Genomic DNA, 14,942 nt, shown 5'->3' with positions numbered 1-14,942 from the left:
GCAACCCTACTGTTTCCCAAAAATACCAATCATAAGATTTTTGGAAAATTGGGTTTTTAATTTTTTTCGGTTGGTGTTCGAATCAAACTTTTTTTATGCTAGGGTTTGGGATTTACCAACCATGACTGAAAGGAATAAAAATTTTTTTTAAATTTATGTTAACGGACTGAAAAATCCAAATAAAATTATTTTCAATTGATTAAAAATTTTGTGATAGCCTTGAAAAACCATTGCACATCGCCTTTACTTCGGTTTAACACCGCGTGTATATCAATTAGGGAAGATTTGCACGTGTTTAGATGATCGAAAAAATTAATCTATAATTATCGCCAAATCCCGTATTAAACTCGCAAAATATACCCGTTTCGGACCGATGCTCTCATTATTTACTGTTTAGAGTAGGCGGTCTATCGCTTTTGCATACAGGTAGAAGGGTAGTATTATAGCGATGCTCTGATTGGATAATGATAATTAGCAGTCGTCATATGGGCGGATACAATCTCTGCTCTTTACATCGGCAAGTAATTACTCTTTGGGAATTAAGATTTATCGGCGATGTTGACTTCTCTTTGATCAATTGGGAGAGCGAAATGGAATATACACAGCGAAATTTTCGCCTGAATTGCCCTTCACCTGCTCATTGAGTACCTCAATAATACGGTATTTTCATGGATTTTTTTTTTTTTTTTTTTTTTTGGACACGAAAAAACGGTAGGGTCGGTGCATATTATTAGGTAGGGTCGGGTGACCCGAACAAAACAATTTTTTTTTTAGGCCTAATATAAAAACAGTTGATTCATTTATCAAATATAAGAATAATCCTGTCCCCATTTTGTTGTCGTGGATTTATTGCATGCAGTGTATAAAGTATGGTGATAACGTTTGTACACATCTGTGTGGTTAGGTAAAATGATATATGAGCCGCGTCACGACAAAACCAACATAATGGGTTTGCCACCAGCATGGATCCAGACCAGCCTGCACATCCGCGCAGTCTGATCAGGATCCATGCTGTTCGCTTACGAACCCTATTACAAGTAGAGAAACTGATAGCGAACAGCATGGATCCTAATCAGACTGTGCGGATGCGCAGGCTGGTCTGGATCCATGCTGTTCGCAAACCCATTATGTTGGTTTTGTAGTGACACGGCTCATATTTATTTGCTTCAGTCAATCTTTTCTGTAAAAAATCAAATCAATCAGTTAAATTTGATTTATGTTTATGTTAATTGTTCATTTAGATTATGATGCAAGCGGTATGGTGGCTATAAAACTCATTTATGACACAATTTAATAGAATATTAATCAATTTAGCTAATCTGGTAAAATAGAATAAAAGGGCTTGTCTGAAAAGTCGAAATTTTTAAACTAGGAACCTAATGATTTTAAAAGCTTTTGGGAGTAGTATAGTTATGACAACAGCTGTTAAGGCTTTTTGTATTCTTTTCTGGTTAGAAAATAAAAAGTATGAAAATGCTTTGTAATTACAACTGTCAAGGATATTGGCCAGGTTTACCTTAGACTTTATGATGAAGAAATGGTGCCAAAAAAAAGAGGGATTTCCAATTCAAGAGCTTTGTGCCAGACAATTCTACATATTTTTATATGAATTACAAGCCTTTGAATAGCAGACTGATTTTAATTACTATTATTATATATGTTTTGTCTAATACCTACAAAGCTAAAACTAATACAGCAAAACCTTTTGTCACTAGTTTAGCGACAAGCCTCTTTGAACTTGAATTCAGTCTGACCAGACTCTATACTGGCAGCTGCTTAGTGTTAGTATACTGATTATTAAATCCTGTAAATTACGCAACTAACGGTTTATTCCAATGTAAAATCGGGGCATGTCAATCATTCAAAATTTTGCAGTTTAATCGTAGCCAGGTAATTGTGTATGGTCACTATTCTGTTTCATCATTTAGTTGTGCATAGTTTAATGTTGTGTTGTAGTTGTTGAATGATTTGTTACAGGATTTACCTTCTCGAAATCTCGGAAGTGATGATAGCTCAAATAGTCAAGCCGTAAGTCTTACACCATTTCATCTTTTCATTAACCATTATTTATTGATAAACCCATGAACTTTCTTTCTATAGAATAAAAAAAGAAATATTGGGATAGGAGATAACAACTTTGCATTTTAAAATAGACTGTTCTGTAATACTTTAGTTCTATGTATTAAATGACATTACATGATATTTATAGTTATATTATTTTATATCTCCATGTAAAGACCATATATATTTTTTTCTCTGTTATGTACATATATGTTACATATTCATTGCAAACTATCATGATCAGTTTTCAACTTCTATTGTTATACTGTTAGTAAACAGTTGAAATCACAAGTTTTTAAACTTACCAATGATGAAACTGAGGAAAATATTATATTAATATTGCCATTTTATATTTATTATTTACATGATATGAAATTAAAAATATTTAAACTCTGAATAATTTACAGAGAAATCACAGGATAAGTTTTGATGAACTTAAACGCAAAGTATTATCCCTACTTTAATTGATAAACTGTGTTTCATTTTCTACATAAAATTTGCTCCTTTTCATAATATTTGATTTTATATTTGCTCCGACCTTGGCATGCATGTGCTCTTCATTTGCATTATATGATCAGCTGATTTTAAGCTACGCCTACAAAAAAACATACATTGCTGTGATTGGCTTACTTATAGAATGATTTAATGCGGCATGAAGTTGGCATGGAATTTCGTATACTTTTTTTTTAAATTTATATTTTATATCTTAACTTTAAAGCATGGATTCAGAAATTAATTTATTTTACAGTAATATATAGTATCAAAATTATTTAATTTCCTTTGTTTTCTTTTGAAGGATGTATGTGTATAAAATGTTAGTATTTTTTTAGATCATTATATGTATTTAATGTTACAATTATTGGACATCAACAATATATTTAATATTTGAAAATGTTTGGGTTTTGGAAAATATTTCTCAAGTTTATTGCAACAGTGCCATGGTTAAATGGGTTTATAATACAAGTTATGATAAATTTTCATTAAATATAAGTGTCTCAAAGTCATAAATAAAAGTACTTTTACCTGTTGATAAGTTGTGTTGTCCAGTAATGCCATGAATAGTATACTGTGAAGTCATTTGAATTGGAGTTTGACATGTTTAGCCAATAGAAATGAAATTATTTTCAAATAATTGTGGGATAAGACTGTTTTAATTATGGCTTACTATGTGCTAACATTGAGACACAGAAAAAAGAGGGGAAAAAGACTGGCTTAAAAATTACTTGAACATTGACATATTAAATGATTTCACTGTATGCTTGTTAGTTGTTACATACATGTCTTACGCCACTCATTCACTAACAGGAGAGAGACACGGACCCAGAAACCTCCGAAGTTGCCATGGCAACAAGCATAGAGGTGCCAACATTTAACACAGAGCACGTGAAACAACAAGAGGTATACCCAGCACTTCTATTCACTGTTTTCTATTCTTGTTACCAAAGTTGATGCAGTATTATAATAATACACACTGTACCTCTTACTGATCACAACTCACATAATTCATTATTTGCCAGAAGTAACATTATTGTATTTCAATTTTTTTCTTACTCAGTGATGTCTGTGGTATATTTGTGCATTTGGTGAAATAAACGTTTTGCTGTCAATGTATTTGTATCAAGTTGTTAAAGTAAGTGTGCACTATTCACAATGCATAAAAGAAAATAGTTACTAAATGTCTTGTATCTGTATGGTCAGTGTTTCTACAGGCCAGGGTATCTATGGCAACATTAAAACCTTCACCATAAAGATAATTGAAGGATAATTGTAAAAGGCTTGATGTTGTTGTATAGTCTTCAAACATTGTCTCGTGGTTGTGATATATGGGGTCTCGGCAAAATTATTACACATAATGATTAATAATGGTCTGAAATTATTCTAAAAAAGGTTTAGTAAAATATGTAAACTTTGTAAAGTTCCCATAAAGTTTCCAGAATTAAGAAGAAAAAAAAGACTTGTTCTTGAGAGACTGGACAATCACTCTTCATGATTCTTGCAAAGTAATCTTATGATTGTGAAATCTGGGGATTTTAGTGATAATGCACACAAAATAAGTGATTGGAATATTTAATGTAAATAATGAGCTTGGTTTTAGTTTTAAATCATATTCAGCAACTTGGTAAACTGAAACATATTTATGTATATATTATCTTTCTCTTTTTCCTTTTTCTACTTCTGTATCTTTCATATAATCATATAATATATTTCCTTCATTTGATTTATTTTTTTGCAACAAATTATTTGCAGAAGTTACTTTTAGTAAGAGTATACCAACATAATGCTTCATATTGTTCAGTGTCTATTTTAATTAAGTTTACAATCATTAAACATTGTATTTAGCTCAGTTTGACATCCCACATTTATTTTGCTTTGGTTATTATTATTTAATTTAGCTCATTCTGATAAATATATATTTCAAACTTAGCTTTTGTTTACACTGATGCATTCTCATAGGACAGAAGTATTTTTTTTTTAATGTGAAAAAGTAAAAAAAACATTGATAGGAAAAAAAGATTTTTTTTGACTGTACATGATGAATGCATCAGGAGTATTTTTTAAAATGCTTCAAATTATATTGAGCTATTTCCATATAAAAATGTAAAACTGGATATTTGAAAGAAATATTTCAACATACATTTGTGTTCAATGCTTTCTTTACAATTTAAGCAAATGAAAATTTGAAGAAATAAAAGTTTGATATGTCAGTTAAAAAAGATAATATTGATAAATGTGCCATTGTGATAGAAGTTAAGGTATATATCCAGTTTTATTTAGGGCAATATACGTAGCTCTGTAATAAAGCCTGATTGTATCTTGGTGTATGGAATTGTAGACAAATTCTGGTAAATCACACACACATTTACCGAGCACGCCACAGAAACAAGTACACCAAGTACACCAAACTCAGTTTCTAGCCAACCCACAGAAAGCAGTGTCGCGGGAACGTGCGACCTCGTATAAAGAGAAGAAAGAGCGTAAAGAACACCGTCACTTGGAACGTTGTCACAGCATGGGCTTGGCGGATCAGCTGGTCAGTAGACTGGCTCTAGAAAATTTTCTAGAGCACCAGACTGGTACACCCTTCTCTGTCTATTAGACTGGATCCTAAACATTGTATAGACTGCTTCATTTCTTGCACCAACATCTTAGACTGCTACACGGCTTTTTGTTCACTATCACTGCTTTATAATATGCAGCTTACCTACTTTCTTTAACCCTTAACCTGCAGAATTTCTTAAATGGACTTGACCAGTTTCCATTTTATTTTGGACTGTCCATTATAACTGTTGGGGGTATCGGGAATAAAATATTAAGTTAGTCAGCCTATAGTATTTAGCCTCGTCAAACTGCACAGAAGTGCAAGCGTGACTGGCTCAATACTTTTGGTAAAGGCTATTCACTGTCATTACAGAAAGGTAAGGGTTAAATAAAAACTTCTGTACATTTATCATTCTAAACAAATGGTGACTGGTACTGATATTTTATTAATAATATACCATACCAGTTTAGCATTTACATTTTTATTTTGTTTTAAGATTTTGATAAAATGGTGTTTGAGTTAACAATCAATCCCTTTTTATGCTAGTATTGTGCCCTAAACTTTACCATACTGTATGAAAATATGAAATGGAACATATGGACAATGTTGTATTAGATACAGAAATTTAACTCTTAGAAATAATTTTAATTTGGTAAAAAAATAAGATTCTGTGATCTTTGTGGAAGAAAAGGTGTTAGAAATTCTGAATATAAATTAACCTGATATATTCATTAGGAAGTTTATTTATAATTGTAGTCATTTAAGATTTCAATCATTTGAAAATCAAAGAGTGGACAGTTGAATTTTCTGTGTTTAACTGGCTAATTCTATGTCATTTGTGAAATGAACAAGTTCCTAAATCTGTCTGCTTCAATACATGTGTGACACTGGTGTTTTATGCTTTTTGTTTTGTAAAGGTTTAGGATAGGCAATAGAATTTCAATTTTCTATAAACTTTTTGCTGTGTGTTTTGGCTTTTGCTCACATAAGAAAGTTATTAATAAGGAATTTCCTATAAATTATATTAATTTAGGATTCCTATAGTCTTAAAACGTGCTGAAATTTGAGTTCCTTTCATAAAAGTGCTTAAAAATAAAAAAAAGTGCTTAACAGTCCTTAAATTTTATTTCTGTTTTGAAAAATGTTTAAAAAGTGCTTGAACTTGCTGCGAATATGCTTGAAAATGATTGAAAGCGTATCTGTAAAAGTTGAAAGGTAACAAAACAAAAAAACAATCCAATTTAGCACCAAATCAATGATTTTTTTGCTCAACAGTTTGAGGACAAATTTCAGTTGATTCGCACTAGTTTGGGTACTGATATACCATAATTTCGCGGCACCCCTTGTTGTTCTTCTGTAGAAACCCTAAAATGGTAACCAGAAAATACTACACATCTATATTAAAGGGTATACATTACCATATTGAACCAGGATAATAATTATGGTTGCTAGTCATATTACTGATATTTGTTACACTAAGTATGTATATAATGAGAGTAGATGAACAATGACTACAATAAAATATGATGGTCATACTAGAATATTTTAGTTACACTATACATGCAGATATATATTAAAATATCACATAATGTATTATGTATGTTATTTAGCAGTCAAAAATAAAGTTTCCAATATTTTATGACTGTTTTCACATTGGTCACAAATGATCTGTGTGCAACAAATTGTACTTGAAAAATGGGGAAAACATGTTTAAAATGCTTAATTTTGTCATTGGATGTCTTTACAAACCCTGTAATTCATGTGTTGAAATGCAGGAAATTTGAAATAAACACCTTTAGTTTAAGACTTCATGAATTAGAGATGTGTTAGCTTAATGTCCTGCTGGTCGGGTTAGATCGATGACTTATCCAGTACTCTCTGGCGAGTCGATCCCGGATGCTTTGTATTAGCGCGAGGAAGGTTCAGTAGTGTAACTCTCAGAATGATGTTAAGAAACTACCCCCTATAGACTGAATACGTGAAAAAGGTTAATGAAACAAACAACAGCTTAATGTCTCCTGTAGATTTGATATATTAACACATTGCCAATATTAATTATAATGCAAATTTGAATAAACCTATAGTAGATAGTAGAATTAGAAATGTGTTAATGTTATGTCTCCTGCTTAGGATGTAAATATCTACAAGGATTTTTATATTAACACATTTTGCCTAGATAAAATTGATAAACGTAAATGCAGGAAATTTGAAATAAACACCTTTCAGTTAGAAGTATGATTATTATATAATACATTAACACATTTTGCCCAGATATATTTGATTTCTTAAGAATGGTGATAATATTTTAGTAAGATTGTTATTTACTGACTTGCAAAAGTACAATTATTGTATGTTGTTGAGAGAAATATCATATTAGCCAGATCCATATACTTAAGTATTCACTGAAATGTTTCTACAATAACTGTTTAATTATGATGACAGAATTCAAATTCTTCATTTGGTAAATTTTCAAAGTTTTTCCATTTCCTTTGGCACACAAACAAGCCCTATATCAGGGGACTGAAAGCACAAAAGTTTTTTCCCTGTTTTCTGCCAACAATGTCATTTTAAAGAATATAAATGTTCAAAAGAAATTCTAGCAAATATTTTATTCTTGTATATTTAACAAAACACTGTCTGAAACTGTTAATATGTTTAGCTGATGTTTATTTTACGAAATAATGCACTTTCTAAATATCATTGCATATTTTTATGACGTCTTGTTATACCGGTATATCATTTTTTTTCTGGCACTTTAAGTACATGTATATACACTATAATATATGAATGGTGAATTAAGGAAAGTTCAAAATAGTATTTTTATGAGGAGAATATTATGTTATATGAAGTATTAAGACAATAATATATTTTAGATAGTTCACACATGTCATTTGTCAACTGCCATGTTGCTTTGACAGCTACTCAAACTTTTCGTATAACTCTTAAATTGCTTGTCATGTGACTTATAAACATTAATTGCTGTGTGGCAGTGAAAGTCAATTCCATGTGACTCTTTAATTCAGTTCCATGTGACTCATTAATTTAGTTCCATGTGACTCTATAATTCAGTTCCATGTGACTCATTAATTCAGTTCCATGTGACTCATTAATTTAATTCCATGTGACTTTAATTCAATTCCATTTGACTCTTTAATTCAGATCCATGTTCATTAGAGTTAAGTTTTGTGACTAATTATTTTGCTTTTTACATCAATTACTATATTACCATTTAATTCAGCCTTGAATGCTAACAGATAGTGACTTGTGAGAGTAATTGACTGTAACATAAATTGAGATACAAGTACTTATACCTGAGACATTCAAGTGACTCTAATCCAACATTTGACCTGTTATTCACATGTTGCTCTTACGTTAGTTTTGTTATGAATTTTCTTACAAAATTAATACATATACCAGTCAATATGACGATATGATGTATACATTAAGAAGTATATGATGTAGTATCTCCACATACCTGTATACTTACATTTGATGTTACATACATTATTTATGTTCCTAACCTCATTGTTACACATACTCAGTCATACAACATACATTGTATATACATGTAAGACAGGTAAATATCGTGTCACTAATTGGTACTTTATGTAAGGTCTCAAGATTATATGATGATCAACTATTCTGTAACTATTCTTGCCTTTGTATTTTCCTTGAAATATCATACTATTGTGTCAATCTGTTGTGTAGCTTAAGCTCATTGTGTAATTATACTGTAAATATACAAGTCATATATCTTAAAAAAGAAATATGATATAAAAAAAAACACATTTTATTATTATAATTGTACTCACAGCTTATACATTAACTTTAACCTTTTACTCAGCTCAACTTTAAAAGTTAAGTTATTAAAGATTAGTGATAGATTTGTTCAAATTTGGTTGTAAATAACCCATATTAAATAAGTTAAAGGATTATAACGTCATACATCTTAAAATTTGAGCAGCCCTGCTAAGTTGTTGGGATAAGAAGACTGTTTCAGCTATAAATTTTTGGCAGATGCCTGACTTTACTCAGCTAAAGTTAAGTAAATAACTTGTGTAAATTTCATTGTCAATAATCTATGTGTAATAAATATAGTTTAAAGGATTCTTAAATATGAGCAGCCACACTTTGTAGTTGGATCAGACTTTACTGATAAAAGAAATTGTAACTGATATGTGTTCCTTGCATTTGTGAGTTAGAACCCCTGTACAGTGCACTTCCAATCTTTTTATTATTTCCATGTTTTAATTCCACAACCAGTTTAAGCACTTGATGACCATAAGTTAAGTTAATAACTCACAGTTCTGACAAATTCTTTTTACATATGCTTCAATATATTAATATATATATCACCAATATGGTAAAGTGTTTTATCTGTTTTCATGAAGATGATAGAATTATAAGAGAATATTGAGAATTAGTTGGCATTGCTACAGAATGGTCAATGATTCAAACCACTAATCTTATTGTTAATTGCCTGAAGGAATAAACTGAAAATAAACCCTATTTTAATCTAAAAACATAATACTCATTTATCCAGTTCACCCGAATAATTATTGTATTTTCCCACAAATTGTATATTAGTTATTGTATTATTTTATTACAATATTTTAACACACTATTATAAAAATGTAAATTTATATATGTATGAAAAGTTTTGTCATAATTTGGCACACAAACCCTATTATGTATAAATTATGTTATAAAGAGTTAAAGAAGATGAAAGCTAGTTATGCCTTTATGTTTTTGATGTGTTGTTTTTATATTTGATGATTATTTTGATATATTTATATTGATTGCACTAAGGGAGATAAGCATGAGAACTTTAGCATGGTCTTTGTATTTGATGTGTTTTAATTTATATCTATTTTATGATTTTTTTCTATGGTATGAGCATGAAACTTTTAGGTTATTGTCTTTTTTGGGAAAAAATATCGATTTTTTATCTGAATGCATATTTGACTTTAATAAATTAAATTACAAAATTATTATTTTTACTTATGAATGATGATTGATAACTGGTTTTTAACAGCAATGATACTGCTTGACAAATTTCTCATTCAAGATTGCTTCTTCATTTTTTAAAATCATGTGTATTTTGTAATGATAAGTTTTGAATGCTTAAACTTTTCATAGATCATCTTATAGCTGCATGACATGCTACTGATAACTTTCACTGCTTTCTATTGGCCCGTCATGTCATTAGGTAAGTTTTTAAGGATTTCATTACCCTGACAAATTTAGAGGATTTTCCCAAAGTCATTACGTTTTGAATATTAAGGTGTAAATCTTAAACAGTGTCTCAATGCAGCCTCATGTACATTATCAGATTTTATTTGATTAATTTGATGTATTTTTACTTGCAGCCACGTAAAGCGTTACTGGACCAGTTAAGTTTGGTACTGGGAGGCTCAGATGATAAACTTCCTGACAGTTTACTTTTAGTCAATACAGCAGAATGGCAGGGTCAGGTAAGTGCTATAATATCAAATTGACATAATCAGTTAGTTATAATACAACAGAATGGCAAGTTCATTTAGTGAAATTAACAGCAAAAAGGCAGGTTGTGTTATGTGCTATAACAGTAGAATGGCAGGGTCATTTAGTGATAGTAACAACAAAATAGCAGGTTGTGGTAAGTTATAATACAGCAGAATGGCAAGGTTAGTAAGTTACAATACTACATAAAGGCAGGTCTGTAAGTTATAATACATAATGGCAGGGTCTGTAAGTTATAAAACTACATAATAGCAGGATCTGTAAGTTATAATACTACATAATGGCAGGGTCTGTAAGTTATAATACTGCATAATGGCAGGGTCTGTGAGTTATAATACTACATAATGGCAGGGTCTGTAAGTTATAATACTACATAATGGCAGGTTCTGTAAGTTATAATACTACATAATGGCAGGGTCTGTAAGTTATAATACTACATAATGGCAGGGTCTGTAAGTTATAATACTACATAATGGCAGGGTCTGTAAGTTATAATACTGCATAATGGCATGATCAGTAAATTATGATATTACATAATGGCAGGGTCTGTGAGTTATAATACTACATAATGGCAGGGTCTGTAAGTTATAATACTACATAATGGCAGGGTCTGTAAGTTATAATACTACATAATGGCTGGGTCTGTAAGTTAAAATACTACATAATGGCAGGGTCTGTAAGTTATAATACTGCATAATGGCATGATCAGTAAATTATGATATTACATAATGGCAGGGTCTGTGAGTTATAATACTACATAATGGCAGGGTCTGTAAGTTATAATACTACATAATGGCAGGGTCTGTAAGTTATAATACTACATAATGGCAGGGTCTGTAAGTTATAATACTACATAATGGCAGGGTCTGTAAGTTATAATACTACATAATGGCTGGGTCTGTAAGTTAAAATACTACATAATGTTTTGTTTGTTTGTTTAATTGGGTTTTACGTCACACCAACTCATTATAGGTCATATGACGACTTTCCAGCTTTACTGACGGAAAAAGATCTCAGGTACCCTTTTGTGCTAATATTATTTCAGGCACGAACGGGCTCCTGAGTAGAACCACTGACATTCTGTAAGCTAGCTGGATACTAGTAGCTTCCTCACATGAAAGAATTCAAATTCATGTCGGGATTCGAACCCACAGCGATGAGAGGCAAGTGGTTTAAAGTCAACAACCTTAGCCACTCGGCCACAGACGCCCCTACTACATTATGTCAGGGTCTGTAAGTTATAATACAGCAAAATGACACAGTCAGTAAGTTATACATTATAACATAAAATGCTAAAAATTTTATTTGATAACTTAAGTTTGGTGGTTCTACCAAGATGTTTATTAAGGCTATGGCACCTTAGTTTTGACTGTTTGATTTGGCCTGTTTGTATCTGGAATTGTCTAATGTAAGTTTTAAGGAATTAACTTATAAAATCAGCTAACAATATAGAGTCATGACTGATTGCAAAGAATTGCAGGTTGGCCTGTCTTTGTACGTTTGGCATAGATATATTCCTGCTTACACTGATTACTTGTGTCTCCCTACAGTCACTGTAATTATAATATCAACTTTGTTGATGTAACATAACACCAAACTAATATTAACAACTTCATTATTGTGAAGGCAATATTATTGTTCAAGTTAATATAACTTTCCCTAATGATGATTATATTTTCCATATTTTATGAAGCATCCCTTTAAAGTAATGGATGAGTCATGAATGGATTACACTCTAATACTTCCTATTTTTAATTCTGATTTGCTTCAATGATGCCTCATACTCCATAATTTGAATTTTGAGAAGCCATAATGTGCCCTTAAAGATTGAATTATGCTTTATTTGAGCCGTGTCATGATGAAACCAACGTTATGCGTTTGCGACCAGCATGGATCCAGACCAGCCTGCGCAGTCTGATCAGGATCCATGCTGTTCGCTATCAGTTTCTTTACTTGTAATAATGTTGGTAAGCGAACAGCATGGATCCTGATCAGACTGCGCGGATGCGCAGGCTGGTCTGGATCCATGCTGGTCGCAAACGCATTACGTTGGTTTTGTCATGACACGGCTCATTTCAATTTCTATAAACTGATATTACAGTCTTGTCAAAAAATAAAAATAATTACACTGACAGTTATGTAGAAAAGATACTATGCCCTAATTAATTATAATTAATCAATTAATTAATTACTCAAGTGAAGTAAGTACATTTACATATATGTCTCTGGTTCAACAGTTACTGTTGTTATATTACAGTTATTAGTTCAGAAGTTACAAGAGAAACAGTTGAGGATGATTTGTACATGTTCTGATGCAGATGTTAGAGCTACAGTCAACTTTCTTGTCTCAAAAATACAAAAATTGTGAGTATGAGTTTATCTATCTACACACATATATGTTTTCTTCAGAAACAATTATCTATTGTATTCATCAATTTTCAATGTTGTTCCAGATATTTCCTTTAAATGAAGTTATACTGTGACTTTTACAAATGGCACAACCATTGTAAAAAAGATACAAATGACCTAAACCAGATGTTACGTAGTTTCACATGTATTGATTTAAGTTACTTTGTCAATTTAGGTGACTGGTGCTGACCTGTTTTTGTTCCGGTGACATATATTGTACTGTTACATTATATTAGAGTTTAGAATAGGAGATGGTACAGTTAATTGTTTTTAATGTAATCTGTGAACTAATTTTAGGAGAGAATCATGTGACAGATTATTGTTAACTAAATTAAAGATTGGGTGGCTTTTAACATTTATATAAGTAAACTTTTATGAATAACAAAGCTAAACATGTATATGTATATTTTCCAGTTGTAATTATAATTCTCGTAGTCCACATGCTGCGAAGATAGGTATAGCTGGTGGGGATGGCTTCATCAATTCAGTATTACGTCCGTATGTCGAACAATTTTCAGCAAAGTCACCAGATTGGCAGACATATGTCAAGTTTCTCATTATACCATTTGGTAAGTAATATATATTACAAACATTCAGCTGATTGACATTTGTGTATTGACAGGAATATTTGCATGCAGCATCAGATTATATTTAACTGAGTCATATTAGGTGTACGAGGGTTGTTTAGAAAGAAATTTGACTCAGAGTTTTGGGTCTTCATATATCATTGAATTTAGAATATTTTCATATGTAAGCCGATGGTGAAAATGCTTTCTTCAATTTGTGCATAAGCTTATTTAAAATATTGTGCTAAGCATGTGTCCCTGTGATATTAAATATTCATGGTAACACACACTCGGCGTAGTGCATCAAAAAAGCTTTGAAGCTCAGTTGTACACGGTTGTTGCTTACTGTTTAATATCAGCAATTTGCTGTCTCCTTTTCCATATTTTCCACTAACATGTTTGATTATTTTTAAGTGACATTTTATCTAAATTTGACGCTATTCACACATGAAATAGCTAAGAAATTAAGTTTTGAACAGCAGTGGTTATAGCGTAAAATGTAGAAATATGGCTTATTTTGAAAAATTGGAAATTTTTGCAATCGTATTTTACAAAGAGATTGGCCATACTCTCAGCTACATACAAAAATATTAAATTAACACAGGGTAGTTAATCAGCCCTCATAGCACTCAGTTACAGCTTGTGCAAGCAATTCAAATATGGTGAGTACAAGATTACATACAGGAAAAAGAGCGGAAGAAAGCTGGAAATTTTCTGGACGTTAGCCACATCAGTGGAATTTTGATTCTTATCAGTTCTGGCCAATGAATTGAAAATGATACATAGAGGATATTTGTTTAGTTCAGTGTAAGATCAGAATATATTTCACCGAGTGAGCACCAAAAGGTATATTTCACGAGTGGCGCAGCCACGAGTGAAATATGAACTTTTTGTGTTCACGAGGTGAAATATATTTCGATCTTACATTAAACTAGACAAATTTTCTTTTTATAATATGCAAAAAACGTTTAAAAATACGTTTTAACCTAGTACTAAATGAAAAGGGCGCCAAATAATAATTTACGACGTCACGTAATTAAGTTGGTTTCCAGTACTGAGAACGCTAGTATTTCATTAAAACAACGCAACGGGCTCAAATATTTCAAACAGTGAGATTACCAGTTTTTATTTCACTGATATTTTTCTATAAACCACCGAAAAGCATGTAATAAATGTGTTTTAAACTCTGAAGTAGATATATGTGTTTGCAATAAATTGTATGATATTCTCAATATGGTTTAATTTATGAAAGCCTGTGTTCAGTAGAAGAGAATTGTTTTGAAATGATAATTGAATGTACATATTCATATATTTTAAAAACTGACAATGGCATGTTTATTAATATCACAAATCATTATTATGTC

The 14,942-nt window shown here is 31.2% G+C and overlaps 1 protein-coding gene across 7 annotated transcripts in view; it reads left to right on the top strand.

Annotated features, from left to right (window-relative positions):
- Positions 1 to 14,942, top strand: part of LOC132729282 (phosphofurin acidic cluster sorting protein 2-like) — a 49,573-nt gene that overhangs the window by 27,481 nt on the left and 7,150 nt on the right. Inside the window, exons 10-16 of one of the 7 annotated variants that reach the window (XM_060715002.1) lie at positions 1,978 to 2,028; positions 2,469 to 2,507; positions 3,367 to 3,459; positions 4,895 to 5,092; positions 10,471 to 10,575; positions 12,861 to 12,967; positions 13,427 to 13,581. In XM_060715002.1, the coding sequence (XP_060570985.1) occupies positions 1,978 to 2,028; positions 2,469 to 2,507; positions 3,367 to 3,459; positions 4,895 to 5,092; positions 10,471 to 10,575; positions 12,861 to 12,967; positions 13,427 to 13,581 (748 nt within the window). The remainder of the gene's footprint in view (positions 1 to 1,977; positions 2,029 to 2,468; positions 2,508 to 3,366; positions 3,460 to 4,894; positions 5,093 to 10,470; positions 10,576 to 12,860; positions 12,968 to 13,426; positions 13,582 to 14,942) is intronic. The other 6 variants (XM_060715003.1, XM_060715005.1, XM_060715004.1 and 3 more) reach the window with 6 other exon arrangements.

Source organism: Ruditapes philippinarum, unplaced genomic scaffold, assembly GCF_026571515.1.
Source record: "Ruditapes philippinarum isolate M1 unplaced genomic scaffold, ASM2657151v2 ctg17_1_1_1_1, whole genome shotgun sequence".
Lineage (NCBI taxonomy): Eukaryota > Metazoa > Mollusca > Bivalvia > Venerida > Veneridae > Ruditapes > Ruditapes philippinarum.
Note: the sequence above shows the minus strand (reverse complement) of the source record. Positions and strands in the feature narration are given on the sequence as shown.